Genomic DNA, 18,680 nt, shown 5'->3' with positions numbered 1-18,680 from the left:
AACTTATGATTTAAAACTTAAAAAATTCAAATCTGGAGAAATTCAGGAAGTGTCGACCATTATTAATGGTGTAAACACGTCTTGTGTAAGGCGGTTAATCAAAGCAAACATTTTAACTATACCAGTAATCGATTATATGTACATTTATGCAAGCATCGCTGAAAGGAATGTATTAAACATTGTTCAAATATTTATTTTGAGACTAAGAGAGTCATTAAATAAAATGTGTAAGTCCGCTAGAGCAGTAAAGAGGTTTTTTTTTTTGACATGATCTCAAATTTTTATAGCAACTTTATGGGAAGCCGTAAAACAACAATAGGAATTACATTTCATTGGATTTTTATTATGTAGGTGAGAAAATATCACGGCTGCGATCCTAAAACTTTGTTAAGTGCCGTAATAATAGGAAGGAATAACCTCTAAGTTATATCAAGGTCGGAACTTATTGATTTTGATGGGTTTCCCAGCAAAAGGAATTTATGAAGCGATTGATGCTTTCGTGTACGTGAATATCACAATAGATATTAAGCAGTAATTTTCTGAATTATTATTTTCTTCTCTTTGATAATATCTAAGGATTATAATACTAATTTCGTATATTTCCTTGTAAATTCTTAAAACGTTTGAAATGTCTGGACAAATACTAAATATATAAATCGTCTTAAAATCCTTTGTAATGCTGCTTTTAAAATAAATACCGAGTTTACTCGTGCTTAGAATTTACGACTCGGATAAGCGAAATGACTAATTGGCATACATATTTATATTTAGCAAACCTGCGTGATATACGACAAAGCTGGTTAACAATAAGTTATACTAAGGAAAAGCGCTTTAAATGCATACAATCAGGTACTCTTTAACGCCTATTTTTCCATGAACAGGTATCTGTGGATTCGCATCGCGTTATTTGAGCGTCAATTATCAAAAATCATAGAGCACTTAGTGAACAATGCAACGAGATATTACGAAAGGGATGCTTTGGTCGCTGATCCTGATTATGGCAGCATCCTCAGTTCGTTACTAGTGGGACCTTGTGCTCTGGAATATTCTAAGGCTAAAGCACCAGCTTGCTTCTGGACAGATCCACCTGCTGATGAATTGGTAAGTTTATAAAATTATACTAATGATAATTGCATACTATTTGTTTATTTATTATACATATTACTTATTTAGCTAAATATTACATATTACTTATGATAACAGGTCAAAGATATCTTTTAGTAGGTCATTAGTTTTTGTAAAACAATTCAATCCACATCTTGTTCACCTCCACCCACACCACACTATTGGTCAGGTTCAATCATAAAATAATGCAAACGTGACAAATGAGTACACATAAGATTTTCAAGCTATTATAGCTTCTACTGAAAAGATTGATAATAATTATAAATCTTAGTATTGTTTAGGAGATCTGGGGTTCTACAAAGTGCTTAATTACTTTTCACTTTCCACCAAGTCTCTTCTGAAGAGACAATACAGACATGTACGCATTAAATGTAGGTTAACAAGCACATAATGAAAATGTAGCTGAAAATTCACACGTATTTTTGGAATGAGATGTTCCTGGGTGAATACGTGCGTAAAACACCGTTTTCAGTCAAAGAAGTGGAGTTAAAAGGCGAAAACTGGAGCATAAATGCTAAAAAATATGAAATTATATTTGTAAGAAATAAAGAAAAGCGAGAGTTAATTGAGCCGTGATGATTTAATTATTTTATTTTTCCATCAACGTTTTATATCATCCACGGGCTTTGCTTTAAATTTTCCTATCGACAATATTCGAGAAAATTTTCACAGCATCAAGTTTTTAATTAAAAAATCTAATTTAAAATGAAACAAAACGTTGAAAATTTCTTTTCAAAGCTAGATCTACTTCATCAAGTTTTATTGAGGCATTAATAAAGTTTCCATGTTGTAAAGATCTAAGTAATATTTTATTGAATGTAATTTGCTTACGGATAGAGCTATAAAAGTTTAAATCCCGAAGGCAATGCTTTAACGATGAAACCTTAGCTCTGGGAGTATTACTTTAGATAATGGCTGTTACGTTGCGAGCATTATGAAGTGAAGTTTCAAACTTGGCACGCGGGGTGGGTTGTTTATAATATATTATGGGTCCTCTACACAATGGGCACCGTTGGCCCAACAAATGATCGTCGATGTTTGCCGCCATTACGGCGATTACGAATAAATGTATCTAGAATGACGGGCGAGCATAGACATTAAGGTCCTCTACACTGTCGTGATTGCCTCTACTCGCCCAACGCTGCCCATTGTGAAGAGGGCTCATTATATATAATATGTAGATAATGTTGTATATAATAAAGGTACAAAGGCATCGCATGTCTGCGGGTACGACGACACCGCCGTCTGTGAGGAGACCGATCCTTAACTTCAGGAGGAGCCTTAATGCTTCGTCTGATGATAGTGTCGCTACTAGTGTTGGTACGTTATATAATATGTCTGTGAAAGGATACTGTGCGTTTGCAGTTTTTGAAAATGTAGAAATTGTTTGTATTTTCATTTAAAAGTACCAGTCAGTATTTAGGCAATGATCCAATGGTTATATGTATAATAATTGATATACTAGATGATCGGTTCGATCACATAGCATAATAATATTTTGTAGAATTATTTTTGTTTAAATACTCACGTAGGTCCAATACGATTTATATAATAGCTAATTTTAATTTTAAAGATTATAATATGTTAAGAAGATAGAAAATATAAGATTATACAATTTGAACGGGTTATTTTTTAGGTTCCGGCAATGCGGCTGTATCTAGTGCCAAAGATTATGTAGAAAGCCTGCACCAGAATTCGCGTGCTACACTTTTGTATGGAAAAAATAATGTCAAAGTTCAACCTGTAAGTTATATAAGTTTATTTAAAAATGTAATTGTAAACTTTTTTAAATTAAATTGTCAATTTAAGAGATCCTTCGAATTTGAAAACTTTGTTAAGTTTCTTTTTGTTTAGTATAAATTCGTAGATACATTTTTGAACCAACTTTGAATCAAATAATATCGAAGTTTTCTACTTTTCTTGCAAGCAATTTATATTTTAAACGAAGCATATTCAAACAACGAATGTTTGTGAAGGTTGCAAATTGCACGAGTTGGCGAGTTTCCAATACAAACATATTTCATTTATTTATTGGAATTGGTATTTTAGAAAGACGTAGAGGAACCAATGCCAGGCTATCTAAGCCTTCATCAGACAGCTTCTGGACTCGTTATAAAGTGGACTCCCAACCAATTGATGAATGGGTATGCTGAAAGTGAAGGAATTGATAAGAGGTATTTAAAACGAATTAGACCAGTTTTTATTTTAGTTTCTGTGTAGTTTTAGTGCATTTTTATAATTTTATTTTTAATTCTAATATTTATTTTGCATCATTTGTTTCAATCACAGCAAATTATTGATAAATACCACATTTTTATTGCTGTTAAAATTGCAATTTGTTGTAAGTGCATTTGCATGCATTTAGAATTAGAATTGATCCTTCGAGCCGGATACAACTGTTACTCTGGGCATGGAGGTATAATATTTGATTTCATTACTTCTATATAAAACAAATAATATCCAAGACATAACAAATTCCTTGGGATTTAGTCATTTAAACTTAAAAAACACCCACACTGTACATAATAACCAGCACTAGTACATGTGTAGCCTCATCCGTTGCCACTTAGTGCATGTGTCGGCGTGTCAGAACGTGTGTGTTTTGTGCAGTGCCGCCCCCTGTACTGTGTACAGGCGCTTGTGTAAGGGAACGCTTTGTGTCGACTGGTATGTCTGTTTTTTGTTTATTCTTTGACAATTTTTTCTTTGTGTAAATTGACTTATCTAATTTATTTGCTGATTTTTGCTTTTAGTGTTAATTTAGTTTTCTTGTTAATTATGTAGTGTAGATTTGAATGATTATCATATTGTGGTGTAGTTAATAATTATTGTACAAGACCATTTTATTAGAATAAATAGTCAGATAAATAAGTATCTTTTGTAACATTGTTAAAGTTGAAGCTATTTGTATTGTTCAAATTATATTTATCATGGTTATCGCATATTATCAAGAAGTAGAAAATATAGAGTTCAATTAGTTGCTCTATATATCATTATTGATGCTATTCTCCCTTCAATTCCAGTAATTTACATTATTAAAGGCTAAACAATCAAAAATACTAATTTACGTACGCTTCCTAACATCAAACCTTACAAACCAATCTAAAACTCAACAAATTCCAGTATATACTGGGCGATGTCCTTACAAGTGTGCGTGTGGGAGGTTGTATACGTACACGTGCACCGCTCACAAGCGAGCGACGCGCTGATACTCGTGGGACAAGATGGCGTACAACGACCGCCTATACATTTCCCGAAAGGTGGGTTTTTTAGGTTGAGATTTGTTTTAAGCTTTTGTATGCGAATAGTTTAGTGATATTAATATGCATTTGTAATAGCAACAAGGTACGATAATAATATTTTTCATAAAATTTGTTAAAAATTTATTGTGAGTGGGAAAATAATATGTTTTAGATTAATAAATTAAATAATTTTTAATAAAATATAGAGTCAGAAGGTTGCACATTAAAATACCTTATGTATAAATTTTTTCTTCGATCAAGGTGGTCATCTATTGTCGTTCTTAAGCAACTTGGAGACTGGTCTTTTACCACATGGGCAGTTGGATCCTCCGCTTTGGTCCCAAAGAGGAACAGGAAAGGTAAGTAAACATAATAAATCTTTCTAAACATAGATCAAGAAAAAAATGTTTCTTTCTTATTCATGCAAAAATGGACATTACTTTTGTTAAGTTGTTAACTCCATTAGTAAAACAAAATTTGAAGAACATTTAAATGAATTACAGGTATTTGGTAGAACCAAAGGCAGAAGGCGTCCAATGCCAAGTCTGTGTGAAAGTGGTGAGACAGAGGAACAGGAGTTCGACGAAGTGGCTGGAGACTATGTGTTCCGTATTGTGAATAATGCTATTGCTGATAGAGAAGGTATGTACCTATGTCTTAAGATTTCTTGTCTGTTCCTATCTCTTAAGTATTTCCCCTTTTCTCAGATGACACACATATTTATACCAGATAAAATTTTTACTTCTTCAGTATCTATTTAGATAATATTCACTTTAGGCAGGATTTTGAATGCCCTTAGCGTTAAATTTGGAGATATTTTTGGGATATTTTTGAAAAATACATAAATCACGAATAATTTCGTACATCAATGGTTAGCCTGTAAACATTAATAAGTTTGTATTTTCCTAGATCCAAATTCTTCCAATCTTTAAAATTTCTAAGACTTCCTATTTTGACCAATTTCAGCAATGAGGCATTCTCTCCTAGAACGCGTGGTCCAATCTCCACCACGAACACCACGACGTACATTAGCCTCGACTTCAACTACTTCGTCTGACTCCAGCACAATGTCGGTCGACTGTCCTCCTATTATTGGCAATTTGAACCAGACAGCACATACTATTGAGGTAATTTGGATGAATGGTGCTAACGGGGTTTTTTTTTTATAGGGCTATTCGTTAGGCCTTTTAGGACGTCCACTGCAAGACATAGGCCTCCCCCAAAGATTTCCACAACGACCGATCACCAGCGATCTGACTCCAGCGGCTATTAAGTAAGGTTAATATAATTGAAACTCAAGCCTCCAAGCTCAACTACTTTTACCATCTCCAATAGCATATTGGTGGACTCACCTGTTTTTGACAACCTTAATCAGATAGCCATCATTTTTTCTCACTCCAGCTGGTGCTATCGGTGGACCGTTCATCTATTTTTGGCATCTTGCAACATATCTTTTATTTTATGTTTTTAATTTTTCAACTATAATTGAATCCTTTAATTACCAATAAACTTATTAATTCTGACTGACATATTTTTACCTAGTTTAGGGGTCAGAGACTTCAAAATTTCAAAATGGATCTTTTGTCAATAATTTTTTTTTAAATTAGGTGGCGTCTATAGAGTTGGTGTGCAGCACGATGCGGCGGCAGATAATATCGCGCGCGTTCTACGGCTGGCTCGCGTACTGCAGACACTTGTCCACCGTGCGCACGCACCTCAGCGGGCTCGTGCACGCTGCTATTGTGCCCGGAGGTAATTATACAAGTAAAATATAGTAAAAACATTTTACTTGCCTTCGAACATTGTTTAAAAGGCCTACGTTCTACATTCATTCGGCGTTCACATTCGTTCCACACAGGAAGCAGCCTCGCGAAGTGGGTCGGTAAAAAGGAAAGCGCCGCTTTTCCGCCGAGCCATGTAGACACAGACAGTACCGCTTCACATACAAGTGTTCACATATCATTTGTTTCATTGGACTGCTGATTCTATGAAATTAATAACGAAAAGTTTAACGTCTTACTTACTTCTTGCTTCTCAAGTGTCCATTGATAAGCTCGGATCATCGTTTGTATATCTTTAGAAAGGAAATTATAAATGTAGCTTGTTGATAAACTTCAAGCATTTCACAGTAATTCTTTCTTCTCGAAGGAAACTCCCAAAAGTAAATTGCTATTAAAAACTCTATGAGACAGTAAACTTACAATTAATATTGTCTTAGATGGCGCAGAAGACGGTCTAACAGAAGAGCGATGGCGCTCAATGATGGACGAAACCGGCGCCATTGCAGACAAGGACGAAGTGTACCGACTTGTGTATTATGGCGGGGTACAGCATGACATACGGAAGGAAGTGTGGCCTTTCCTTTTGGGATATTATGAGTGAGTTTTCTTTAAGACACCTAAAAAAAATACATACATAAAACATATTTGGTAGGTAGAGATTGGTAATATACAAAATTTAATTTGATTAGACTGCTATTATGAAACTTAACAGTATTATAGTTGAATCAATTTTTTTTGAAGTTACAATTTAATACAGTATACCTAATTAACATGCGGCTGACATTCCAGCTTAGAAAGACCTGTTTTTAAGAAGGCAGTTCCTTCCTAAGCAGAACATCAAGAACAATGAACTGTCTAACAATATTTTATTGTGTTTAATTCACCATCTTCTTAGTGCTTCGAATCTACTAACGTACTTCTCACTGTTATACTCCCGATTTCTCAAATTGTTTTATAATAGAACCATTTATATTCAACCAATCCTTCCAGATTCGGTACAACATTCGATTCCCGTCTCGAACAAGACAATACATACCGGCGGCAGTACGAGACCACGATGTCAGAGTGGCTCTGCGTAGAAGCCATTGTAAGGCAGAAGGATAGAGAAGCTACAGCGGCGTCTATAGCAAGGCTTACGGAAGCTTCTGGAAAGGGGAAGGTGGAACCGGAGGTTAATGAAGTAAGTAATATGGGAAGACAAATTACATTGGATGGAAATTTTTGCAGGGAAGATTAGGAAATTGAAAATAATAAAGATGCCTAGATTATTGATGGATTTTGATGAATATAAATTAAAAAATAAATTGATCGATGAATATGAAGATGTTGTTTGCTAGTTGATTGATGCTGAATTGTTATTTCAGTGTTGATTATGGTAAAATTAGTTTTAAATAGATAGAAATACCTAATGATAAGGACGAAATGAAATGGCAGCTACAAGAAATTAGAAGATTCTAAGACACATTTATGAAAAAAATTATATCATTACCTTTCACATAATGTAAAACGATACAGTAGATATTGAATAAAATGATTTTTTTTTTCGATTTTTTACGAACAAAATTATTGTGTTACATTAAAGGTATTCGAGGACGACTGCAGTGTGATCTCAGACAATCCACCAATAGTGTCCCCAGAGCCTAGTGAAACCGAACAAAAGATTACAAAGCCGGTTCTATCCCGAGCGCCAAGTATAGATGAAGTTGACAATATCGAAGTGGACAAGAAACTTAACGGAGAGACTGATACTTGTGATTTGGATATATCGTACGACCAAGATGACGACGAAGTTTGCATTAAAAGCGTAGTTGACAACCCTGATATGAGGAGAGAAAGTATCGCTGAAATAAAACGGCTAGCTGAAGGCATTGTACAGAAGGGCGATGGGAGGGGACTGTTGTGTAGTGTGGATAGTGCTAATGCTAATTTAAATGGGGATAATAAGAGTATGGAGGAAAGTCAACCGTCGCCGAACCATCACACCACGCATAGCGTTATTGTTACGAATCCGTCGGTGGATTTGGCTGTCACTGGGTCACCGGCGTCTGGAGGTACAACAGGTAATGTAATAATTATTTTTAATTCACTGATACAAGTGAAACTTCTTTAGGCGCGTCGAGAGTAAAATTTCAAGGACGCATCATGGCAATACCGTCACTTCATGGATTTAGGCGACGATTTTGCCAAAGAAATTTCACTTCTGACACATGTGCTCGGCATACACGCTGTTTTTTTATTCTTGATCCTCCTACCTAATTCCAATTACTGATAAGGTTTTACTGCTAGTTTTTTTTATTATTCCTGTATTTTCTAGCAATTAGGTATCTTCCAGTAAAAAGATTGAAGTATATGTAATGTACTTGAAACTTAATAATAATAATTGATTATAAAATTTTTTGCAGCACCAGCAAGTCCAGCTCGCAGTCCTCTAGGAGTATTACGAGAGGAATCTCACTCAGCAGGCGCATCGTTTGATGCGTTAGAACCAGATCGTACTGACGCGCGATCCAACTGCGTGTCACCCGCTAGTTCTAACGGCGGCGTTTACTCGGTAACTATACTATACTATTTTGGTTTTTATGGCATTCAATAAATCATTTATAAATATACACTTTACAATGTACACTACACTCTAATCATCTTATTACATTACACTACACACTTTAGAATTACACTTTGAACTACACACTTTAGAATTACACTTTGCACGATACACTTTAGATAAACAGATTTCTCTACACACTTTGAGATAAACACATTGCACTACACACTTTAGAATTACACTTTGAACTACACACTTTAGAATTACACTTTGCACGATACACTTTAGATAAACAGATTTCTCTACACACTTTGAGATAAACACATTGCACTACACACTTTAGATTTACACTTTGAACTACACACTTTAGAATTACACTTTGCACGATACACTTTAGATAAACAGATTTCTCTACACACTTTGAGATAAACACATTGCACTAGACACTTTAGAATTACACTTTGAACTACTCACTCTAGAATTAAACATTGCACGATTTGCTTTGCAATTCATATAAACACATTTCACTACACACATTACACTTTCCACGATACACTTTAGATAAACATATTTCACTACACACTTTGAGATAAACACATTGCACTACACACTTTAGAATTTCACTTCGCACGATACACTTTAGAATAAACAAAACATTTAAAGTATCACTTGACAATTTACGCATTGCAATTTGCAATTTATGATAGTAGATAGAGATAATATAAGGTACCATGCGTCCAATTACATTTAGCAATATACCTTCCTCCTATCTATGATAATACCTCTATGTTCACACCTCACACGCCACACTTTATTAATGTCAAAGCATTTTTTAAGCTATTGCATTGCTTCTATCGCGGGCCTTGAGCGCGGGGACTGAATCCAGAAATTACGTAACGAAAAACCTCACGCTCCCCACTCCGACGGGCGCGGCGGTGTGGCTTGAAGGCATAGCATGCAATAGCTTTACCGCGGCAGCCCCGAGTGCCACACGTCTTTTTTTATTTATATATCAAAGACATAATTGTTGGTATCTAACATCCAACATATTACATTGATATAAATTTCTTGTATTTGAACAATTCAAATGTTTGTTTCAGAATGAGCTAGTAGAGAGCTTTGCTTTGAATCTCCATCGAATAGAGAAAGACGTCCAACGGTGCGACAGGAACTATCCATTCTTCACTGATGAGAATTTGGACAAGTTGAGGAACATAATGTGCACGTAAGTTAGAAAATGGGTATAAGGTTAGATTGTTAATAACTTCTATCCTCTGGTGAAAGAGAATTAAATTGCAATTAATTATTGTAATATTTAGTTAAAAAAAAGCAATAAAAAAATAATTAAAATATAACTATACAACTACCTGTTTTTGAATCAATTACGGTACAGTCGCACACGCGCTGTTTACGCACTTGATGTGACAGGCTAATGACACTAATGACTGACTGACTTCCCGTATCTAAGATAGAACGGAACTTGTAGTCACTGAAGCTGAACGCGCCGCACGCACCGTACGCGCCGCACACGCCGTACGCACTGTACGCGTAGTACGCACTGTATGCTCTGTACGCCCTGCACGCTCCGTACGTACTGTACTCTTCGTACCCCCTGTACGCCCCGTAGGCATTGTACGAACTCTACGCAATGTACGCCCCGTACGTACTGTACTCTCCATATACAATGTACGCCCTGCACTATCCGTACGCACTGTACGCTCTGTACGCATTGTACGAGCTGTACGTACTGTACCCTCCGTACGCTTTGTTTGAACAGTACGCAATGTACGCACCATAGTACTGTACGCTTCGTACGTATTGTACGCTCCGTACGTACTGTACGTACCGTACGTTCTGTACTCTCCGTAAGTACTGTACGTAACGTACGTTCTGTACGCTCCGTACGTACTCCACGTTCCGTACATACTATACGCTCCGTACGCGTTGTATGCTCCGTATGCACTGCACGGTCCGTACGCGCCGCATGAGGCGAATCTCATCCAATGTTTTAAAAATTTTCCGTTTATAGGGTTCCGTACCCAAAGGGTAAAACAGGACCCTATTACTAAGCCTCCGTTATCTGTCTGTCTGTCTGTCTCCAGGCTGTATTTCATAAACCGTTATAGCTGGAAAGCTGAAATTTTCACACATGATATTGTATTTCCGTTGCCACTGCGCAGTTGACGGCTTGAAGCGGTCGCGACTGCTCGAGCAGGCCGTGTACGGCACGGAAGAATTCTACCATACCCGTGGCCCCGTCGTTGATGCGGCTTGACGGAACACAGTGGGGTTTTGGTCGGTAGGAATCCGACATAACTCACGGCCCCTTCCCCGGAGGCCGTGGGTATCTATGCAAGATTTCCCCTCTTAAAAAAAAAAAAAGGTCGTGTACGGCAGTACATGAATGTCTATAGTTCACCGCGCGGTCGCGGCTTCAAGCAGTCCGTCTCAACTGCTTGAAGCTGCCCGTGTTCGTTTTTTTTTATTTTTTTATAGTAACCCTAGCAATAGGGCAGGCGACTCACTTGGTGGGAGGTAGACGCCGCCCATGACGATCACAACGTTGGGAACACTGCGATCGTATTGCCGGCTTTAAGGTGGAAGTTGGTGTTTCAGGAAGGTGTAGGCTCTTTGCTTGAAGGTTCCCATGTCGTATTGTCGTACGCTAGTATAATAGGTCATTGGTCGTACGTGCCTTTAGATCTCGTTCCCCACAGCTACGTGTGGGAGCACCTGGACACCGGCTACATGCAGGGCATGTGCGACCTGGCCGCGCCGCTGCTTGTCATCATGCGCGACGAAGCGGTCGCACACGCGCTCTTCACGCATCTCATGTCAAGGGCCAAGGACAATTTTCCGTCTGGACAGGCTATGGACGCACATTTCGCGGATATGAGGTGAGAGATAATTGTATAATAAATGGTATAATTGTTTTTTGTTCATAGTTTAAGTTGAGGAAAATTATAAGATCACATTGGTAGTTATCGACTCCGATGATATTGTAAAATCATATTTTTCAAATGACTTTGCTCATCTCTTTACAATTTTTTAAAATTTTTTTCTATAAAATCCGGCTCGAAGGACCTGTAGACATGTATCATACAAGCTATGTTATATATTTGGGTCCTAAACTTTATGAACATTTCATTTACACAAAAAGTGTTGATCTATATTTTAAATCCTTTTATGTAATTGTATAATATTGTTCCAGCTGATAGTTTTCTAAAAATAATTTTTCAGGTCATTAATCCAGATTCTAGATTGTGAGCTATACGAACTGATGCACGCTCACGGCGACTACACGCATTTCTACTTCTGCTACCGTTGGTTCCTCCTCGACTTTAAGCGGGAAATGCTCTATCAAGATGTATGTTTGTTTCAATATCTTATATTTATATTAAATATTCTTATGTAATGTATTTTCAGCTCAGGTTGGTTATGTTTTCTTGATTATGTTGTTATTATGTGGGTTATGAACGTCTTGAATAACTTCAAACAGCAAAAAACTCACTTTGATTGACACTGAGAGTGAATAAAAGTGAATTCACTGAAATCATTTCACTTTATACATAATATAACGAATTCAAATTCAAACGTATATCGGGACTCGAACAGACACGTCCGGTCGGCACGAGCAGCAATACTTGAATGCCCTAACGCTCCAACAGTGCCATGTCCAAGCGCAACTTATCAACCGCTTGCGTTCTATGTGAGCGGGTATCGCGACATATTTTTGTTTAACATTTTTTTTATAATATTAAGTAATTATTTTATATTATTTTATATTCCAATATCTGAACATTTTAGACAATTTTTTTGTTATTTAAAATATATTAGTTATATTAAGATTTAATTTTATTTACAATCGAACCAATCGAATCTCTATGCGTGCGAGTTGTGATGCCTAAAATTAGTAGATTTATTAGATACAATTTATCTTATTTATTTATATTTTCCAATTTTACATAAAAATTATTCTTCTATTATTATTCTTTAATGTAATTAATAGCCTTTTTATAATATTTTCAGGTTTTCTCAGCATGGGAACTAATCTGGGTGGCTCGGCACGTATCTTCAGAGCACATGGTGTTATTCATTGCGCTAGCTTTGCTTGAAACCTATCGAGATGTTATACTAGCTAATTCTATGGATTTCACTGATATCATCAAGTTCTTTAATGGTGAGTTTTTTTTGTTCTGTTATAGTTAAAAAAATAGAATATGGTATTTTCCTGGCTGGTACTCTCATGTGTTATTGTTTTTGTACTGTAAACTATTTCGTCAAATTCATTCAATTCATTGCATTTTCGAATTTTGATTTTATTGCTAGTTTGCATTTTAATTTTTAAACATATATTATGACCATAATTAGATAAAATGATCGTTGTCGATGTATTTTATTGTGAAATCCGACTCGAAGGACCAACGTAGCAAATTAGAAACACTGGGAAAATTATAAGGATAGTTGTCATAATGTAATTGTAATGTTCTTATTTCTTTAGCTTGACCTCGAACAATTAGGCTTTTTGAAAATTATCTATATTTTAAGGTACATACTAGATAATTTGGTATTAAAAATCGATTTTCTAACTATTTCAGAAATGGCGGAACGTCACGATGCTTCAGCGGTGCTCTCTTTAGCACGAGATCTCGTCCTGCAAGTTCAAACTTTAATAGAAAACAAATAAATTATAAAAGCAAAGAAAGCTTTTACAAAGAAAAAAAATTACCTGTTAGACCTTGAATTTCAACTCTATCCAGTGTTGATAAGGTTCGAAATGCTATGTATTATACCTTTGATACGGGTCTAAAGAACAGTATTGATCTGTAGTACCGTAGATATTAGACAAATGTATTGACTTTTAATATCAATTTATTAGTGTAGTACATATTGATGTGGTTTTCTATGTAACTGATAACATTGCTGGATGTTCTTATACAATGTTCTAGACACATTTATAGGGGGTGTTTCATTTTGGTCTTGTCTTAAGATATTAAGTTAAATGTACTGTTTTAAAGTTAAATTGCTGTATGTTGATTTTATTCCAAAAAAATTGGTTGTCTGTAAAGTCGGTTTACTGACGATAGTTGAACGTGACAACGTCCGATTGTGCTTCTTTGTCGCTCGTTCCGCGCTCTCGCTTGCACTTCAAGTCTTACATTGAACGCCTCAGAGCGAGGTAACGCCGCATGAGTCATGTTTTTTCGTGCGTGCAGCCGGCTCTATCGAATTATAAGACGTTGTCACGTTAAAAAAATTGTGTAGGTATTCATATTATGAGTGTTCTGTATAACTAAATAAATTAGGTGTTTGAGTAGATCATACTCAATATATCCAGATGGATAGTTTTAAATTTGGCTGATATATTCTGCATAAGAATAGATGATAAGCCTAGCTCGACATTTGTTTTCTTCTTAATGAATTTAAAATTAGTTCAAAATTTTATTTAAATACATATTAGCATAACGCTTGCAATGCGATGGTTTATTAATAAATTAAACGAGAAAATATAATGTCCTTAAATAAAATATTTAAAAAATTCGTATTCATCAACCGTAAGTATTTATTTTTATTTATAAAATGTATGAACAACCATAAAAGAAAGAACTCTCTGAAACGTCCCCTTGCGTAGTACATTTAGTACCGTTGTGAATGTGATGTTAAAACATTTCCGGTAAGTAAAGTTTTGTATCACAAAATAAATATAGTCTATTCGATGTATTGAAATCGATCTTTATCGAATTAGCACCATTTCAACTGTGAATAGATAAAATTATATGTTTAACATACGTACATTGTACAATCTATTTATAAATTAATGTTCGTAAAACTTCAACAAAATGTTTAAGGCTTCATTAAGTGTCTGTAATTTTTATAATTAAATAAATATTTGCAATTGCAAAAGACAACAGACAGAAAAAAATAACTTTTATTTTGTCATTTGGTACTTTTTTATATTTATAAAATTAAACCAGTTATTAAATAATACTACTGATGCTTATGTCAGATTTATTTTCAACGTTGAATTTTTAAAGATATATAGTTTATGAAGTATAAAATACTTGAAAATATTGAACAAAATGTTAATCCGAGTAGGGAAGCGAACAGCCAATTGCCATAAAGGCTTATTCAAACTAAAGCGGTAGAGATTGTCTAATCTAAAAATGAACGCCCCTCCACTGTGTTTACGCTCACATTCAAAGTATGTGTATAGACGCAATACACACAAATTGGTCTGCCTCATTGGTCATTCAGTCCTCCAGTCCAATCCATGCCCGAACGACAGGACCAGTTGGCCAACTAGTGCATAAATGACGCGATGCACGACAGAACGGACGTGTCATTCCGTACATAGCGCGCTCTCCCCGCCATACAATGCTAGGCACCTGAACTGATCGCCCGATTAGTTGACAAATCAGTGCGCGAGAGTCAAAGTTTGCAGTAGAATCGCCGCGCGCACACATATAAAGTGGTTCAATAATTATTTGTCCTCACACATTGAAACAATTAAGTTTAGTGGAGGGGCGTTCATTTTTAGATTAGACAATCTCTACCGCGTACCGATTGGTATACACGGATCGGTACGCTATTATAGTTTCTATAATATACCACGAAAGAGCGTTAATCGCGTGCACATCAGGATACCGCTATCCTCGGCGGTAGCGAATACCGCTTTAGTTTGAATAGGCCTTCAGAGATTAATTATATGGAGTTTCTAGGATGAGGATAATAAAGTAATCCATCGAGAGATGACGTAAAAACAATATATTATAATTTTTGCATATAAAAAGTATTCATTAGTACATCAAAGCTTTGAAATAAAGGTTTTTAATAAAAAGCCACCAACGATATATTTATTATTAATATAACTTGCTGTTTATAGATAATTTAATTATTAAGAAATTATATTGTTCTTATGAAGCCAAAGTTTACGCTAATGCGTGGTAGATTAAAAAAAATCTATTAGATATTTTTAATTTTTATCATTCAATGTGAATTTACGTCGTATGAAATTATGTATGTGTACTGTATGCGAGAATGTATATAAAGCGTATCTTATGCTACAATTATACAATTTTATTTACGCTATTAGACAGGTGTCCCAAAAAGTTCACATCACCAAAATATCAAATATAATATAATATAATAAATAAAAATCTCATCGTACTACAGCTAAGTGAAAAATTGACTAAAAATACGAAAAATCTCATAACATACATGGGGGTGATTCAGATAGCCCTCTAGGTCCTCACCCTCCCAGTTTCAGTATTTCACACTGTTTGTTGGGACACCCTGTTTATATTTTTCTTACTTTAGTTACACTTACTCAATTAAAGTTTCATATTACTATCACATGGCTTTAAAAATACCACTTCATTATTTATCCTTTATTTTAGTCTAAAATACCTATTTATTCTACGTCTAAAATTACCGGGCCTAAACCTAAGCTTTATGTGTTATAAACACAGAAACGGTTTTATAAAATATTATAAGAATCGTAGAATATTGCTAAAGGAATATCAACCTTGTTTACCGCAAGAATAATTTTGTACAAATTACAACTAAGTTGCCATAATGATAACATTTTACCTACTAGCAATGCCCTGCGGTTTCCCCCGCATAGATAGCGATATCGTTACAGTGAAAAGTCTACTATAGGTCGGACTATAGGTTTAATTTTTAATCACATGAAAATCACCTTTACCCCGTCCCGCACTACGGCCTTTTTTTTTTGTTTTGTTTTAGTGGGGAAATCTTTCATAGATACCCTAGATGGGTTATGTCGGATTCCTACCGACCAAAACCCCACTGTGTTCCGTCAAGACGCAATTGGTAGAATTCCTCCGTGACCCCCGCACTACGGCCTGCTCGAACAGTATACCTACTATTTTCTATAGATTGACACTTTTAAAAATTCGTTATATCTTTTGAATGGAATATCCAATTCTTTTCATTTAAAAAGTATTTTGCTGGTATTGAAACAGTCTATAATAAAACATCATTTAATGGGATAAGGATTAATATATGTGTATGGATAACATGGTTTGATTACTGTCGGCACTTCTATTTACTTTGAAAACGTAAAAAAGTTGTTGTAGTAACATAACTACTGAAGATGGACATATGGTATCGCGGACTTTCTTGTAGATATTAATCCATTCTATAATATCGTAGAACATTTTTTTGTTCTATCTTCAATAGATTCCGCAGCGCACGCGATGACAGAAGTTTTATTGAGGATTTTTTTTACACCTTGGGTTACATTATTGCATTTTTGGTAAGGATCGCTAATTTTTTTGAAAATGCAATATAGCCTATGTTGCTCAGTAAAGATGCAGCTTTCTAATGGTGAAAGAATTTTTGAAATCGGTCCAGTAGTTTTTGCGTGAAAACCATACATACATACATACATACATACTTACAAACTTTTCCTCTTTATAATATTAGTATAGATAATATCAGATAAAAATATTTTTGCTCTATATTTTACAAATATTAAAAATTCCATAATTTTTACGCTTAATCAGACTATAACTATTTTATGCATAATTTGGTCCGAAAGTTTTAAAAACATACATAATTAACTAGCGGTCCGCCCCGGCTTCGCCCGTGGTACATATTTACGTTTTCTCTACATAAGAACCATCCTCGTACTTCAAGGAATATAATAAAAAAAGAATTATCGAAATCGGTTCAGCCGTTCTCGAGTTATGCGCTTACCAACACATTTTGCGATTCATTTTTATATTATAAAGATATAGGCTTTTTTATTCAGATATGAGCACACTTTAAATAGCTTAAATTATCGCAAATAGATATAATATCACCTAATATCAAATACATATAAATTTGAACAAATGATATTATGAAAACACCATTTGCAGTCGTATCATAGAAAAAGGCTCTATCTAAATATAGTCTATAGAGCAAACGGTGAATGTTAGATAATTTTTGGATTCATAGAATCCCGAAGCCTGCATTTTTTCTTGATAAAGATTTGCATCCCTCGTTATCTTTCCTTTCCATATGTTTAAAAAAAAGCTATCGTCCTCCAAAGTTCCAACTACGTTTGCACGTATGATAGGCATGACATCCAAATCCGTTTAGCTATTCAGACAAGATTCAGACTATATAAAGTCGAGCCAATTTAATAGGCAACATTTGACGTCTATCAATTTTATTTTCATAGGGTGGTAACCTGCTTAAAAACATCGATTAAAGTGAATTAATCGATACGGATTTGAAACATTTGTAAATCGAATTTATTAACTTATGATGATTTTTGTTCACAAGTAATCAATGCATTCGATTCTAGATGTCAGATCTCGATTTTTAGAGTAACATCTCTGGTATTTAAAAAGAAAGAAGGTTTATTGACACAAAATTGTAGCGACGTCAGTTCTTCAATTCAGAAATTGTTTATTATGTTTAGAATGGTTCATCAGTAAAATGAAATCTTAAAATTACTTGTATCGGTCATTGTTATTATAAATATGTAATCGTTATTGAAAAAAGTTAAGCAAATGTGCAGATCTAACAGAAATAAATATCATGTTATTCTATGTTGTCGTTACTAGGTTACGTTGTTGAATTTTGTTGAACTGTCAAATGTTGCCTATTAAAATGGCTCTACTATAAGTTACTAACAGACATAAGACATTTTAATGTGAGCATGACTAAACATATAAGTTTATTTTAATATTAAATCTGTGTAGCACGACGTTCTTCTTGTATCTATTTATTTAACATATATTTAAACTCTTTATGCAACATGTGCTTGCAATATAATTGCGTAAAGATGACGTAAAACGATACCTACATTTGACGTCACAGTTCTAGTTCAGTTTATATACAGAATCAATAATTATTGTCTTTATATTAAGTGAGATCAAGTAAGTTCGTTATACCTAGGTACTTATTGATGCGGTAAATATAAAAAAATGCTGTCATCGCCGATACCAATGATTTTTAGTATTTCTTTTCTTCACC

The 18,680-nt window shown here is 34.9% G+C and overlaps 1 protein-coding gene across 1 annotated transcript in view; it reads left to right on the top strand.

The window, feature by feature from the left end:
• Nucleotides 1-14,137, top strand: part of LOC149899139 (small G protein signaling modulator 2-like) — a 43,189-nt gene extending 29,052 nt beyond the window's left edge. Inside the window, exons 5-23 of the mRNA XM_090114269.1 lie at nt 882-1,101; nt 2,328-2,445; nt 2,762-2,868; nt 3,175-3,299; nt 3,676-3,792; nt 4,249-4,385; nt 4,629-4,726; nt 4,871-5,009; nt 5,334-5,512; nt 5,975-6,119; nt 6,586-6,745; nt 7,139-7,328; nt 7,731-8,208; nt 8,551-8,699; nt 9,791-9,915; nt 11,408-11,587; nt 11,931-12,057; nt 12,720-12,870; nt 13,289-14,137. Coding sequence (XP_089970395.1) covers nt 882-1,101; nt 2,328-2,445; nt 2,762-2,868; nt 3,175-3,299; nt 3,676-3,792; nt 4,249-4,385; nt 4,629-4,726; nt 4,871-5,009; nt 5,334-5,512; nt 5,975-6,119; nt 6,586-6,745; nt 7,139-7,328; nt 7,731-8,208; nt 8,551-8,699; nt 9,791-9,915; nt 11,408-11,587; nt 11,931-12,057; nt 12,720-12,870; nt 13,289-13,377 — 3,034 coding nt within the window. The 3' untranslated portion in view covers nt 13,378-14,137. The remainder of the gene's footprint in view (nt 1-881; nt 1,102-2,327; nt 2,446-2,761; nt 2,869-3,174; nt 3,300-3,675; nt 3,793-4,248; nt 4,386-4,628; nt 4,727-4,870; nt 5,010-5,333; nt 5,513-5,974; nt 6,120-6,585; nt 6,746-7,138; nt 7,329-7,730; nt 8,209-8,550; nt 8,700-9,790; nt 9,916-11,407; nt 11,588-11,930; nt 12,058-12,719; nt 12,871-13,288) is intronic.
• The last annotated feature ends 4,543 nt before the right edge of the window (nt 14,138-18,680 follow it).

This window comes from Colias eurytheme, chromosome 21, assembly GCF_061535395.1.
Source record: "Colias eurytheme isolate Ceu_HAF_F1 chromosome 21, ilColEury1 Martin Lab GWU primary, whole genome shotgun sequence".
Lineage (NCBI taxonomy): Eukaryota > Metazoa > Arthropoda > Insecta > Lepidoptera > Pieridae > Colias > Colias eurytheme.
The sequence above is the reverse complement of the archived record's forward strand: the minus strand, read 5'-3'. Positions and strand labels throughout refer to the sequence as shown.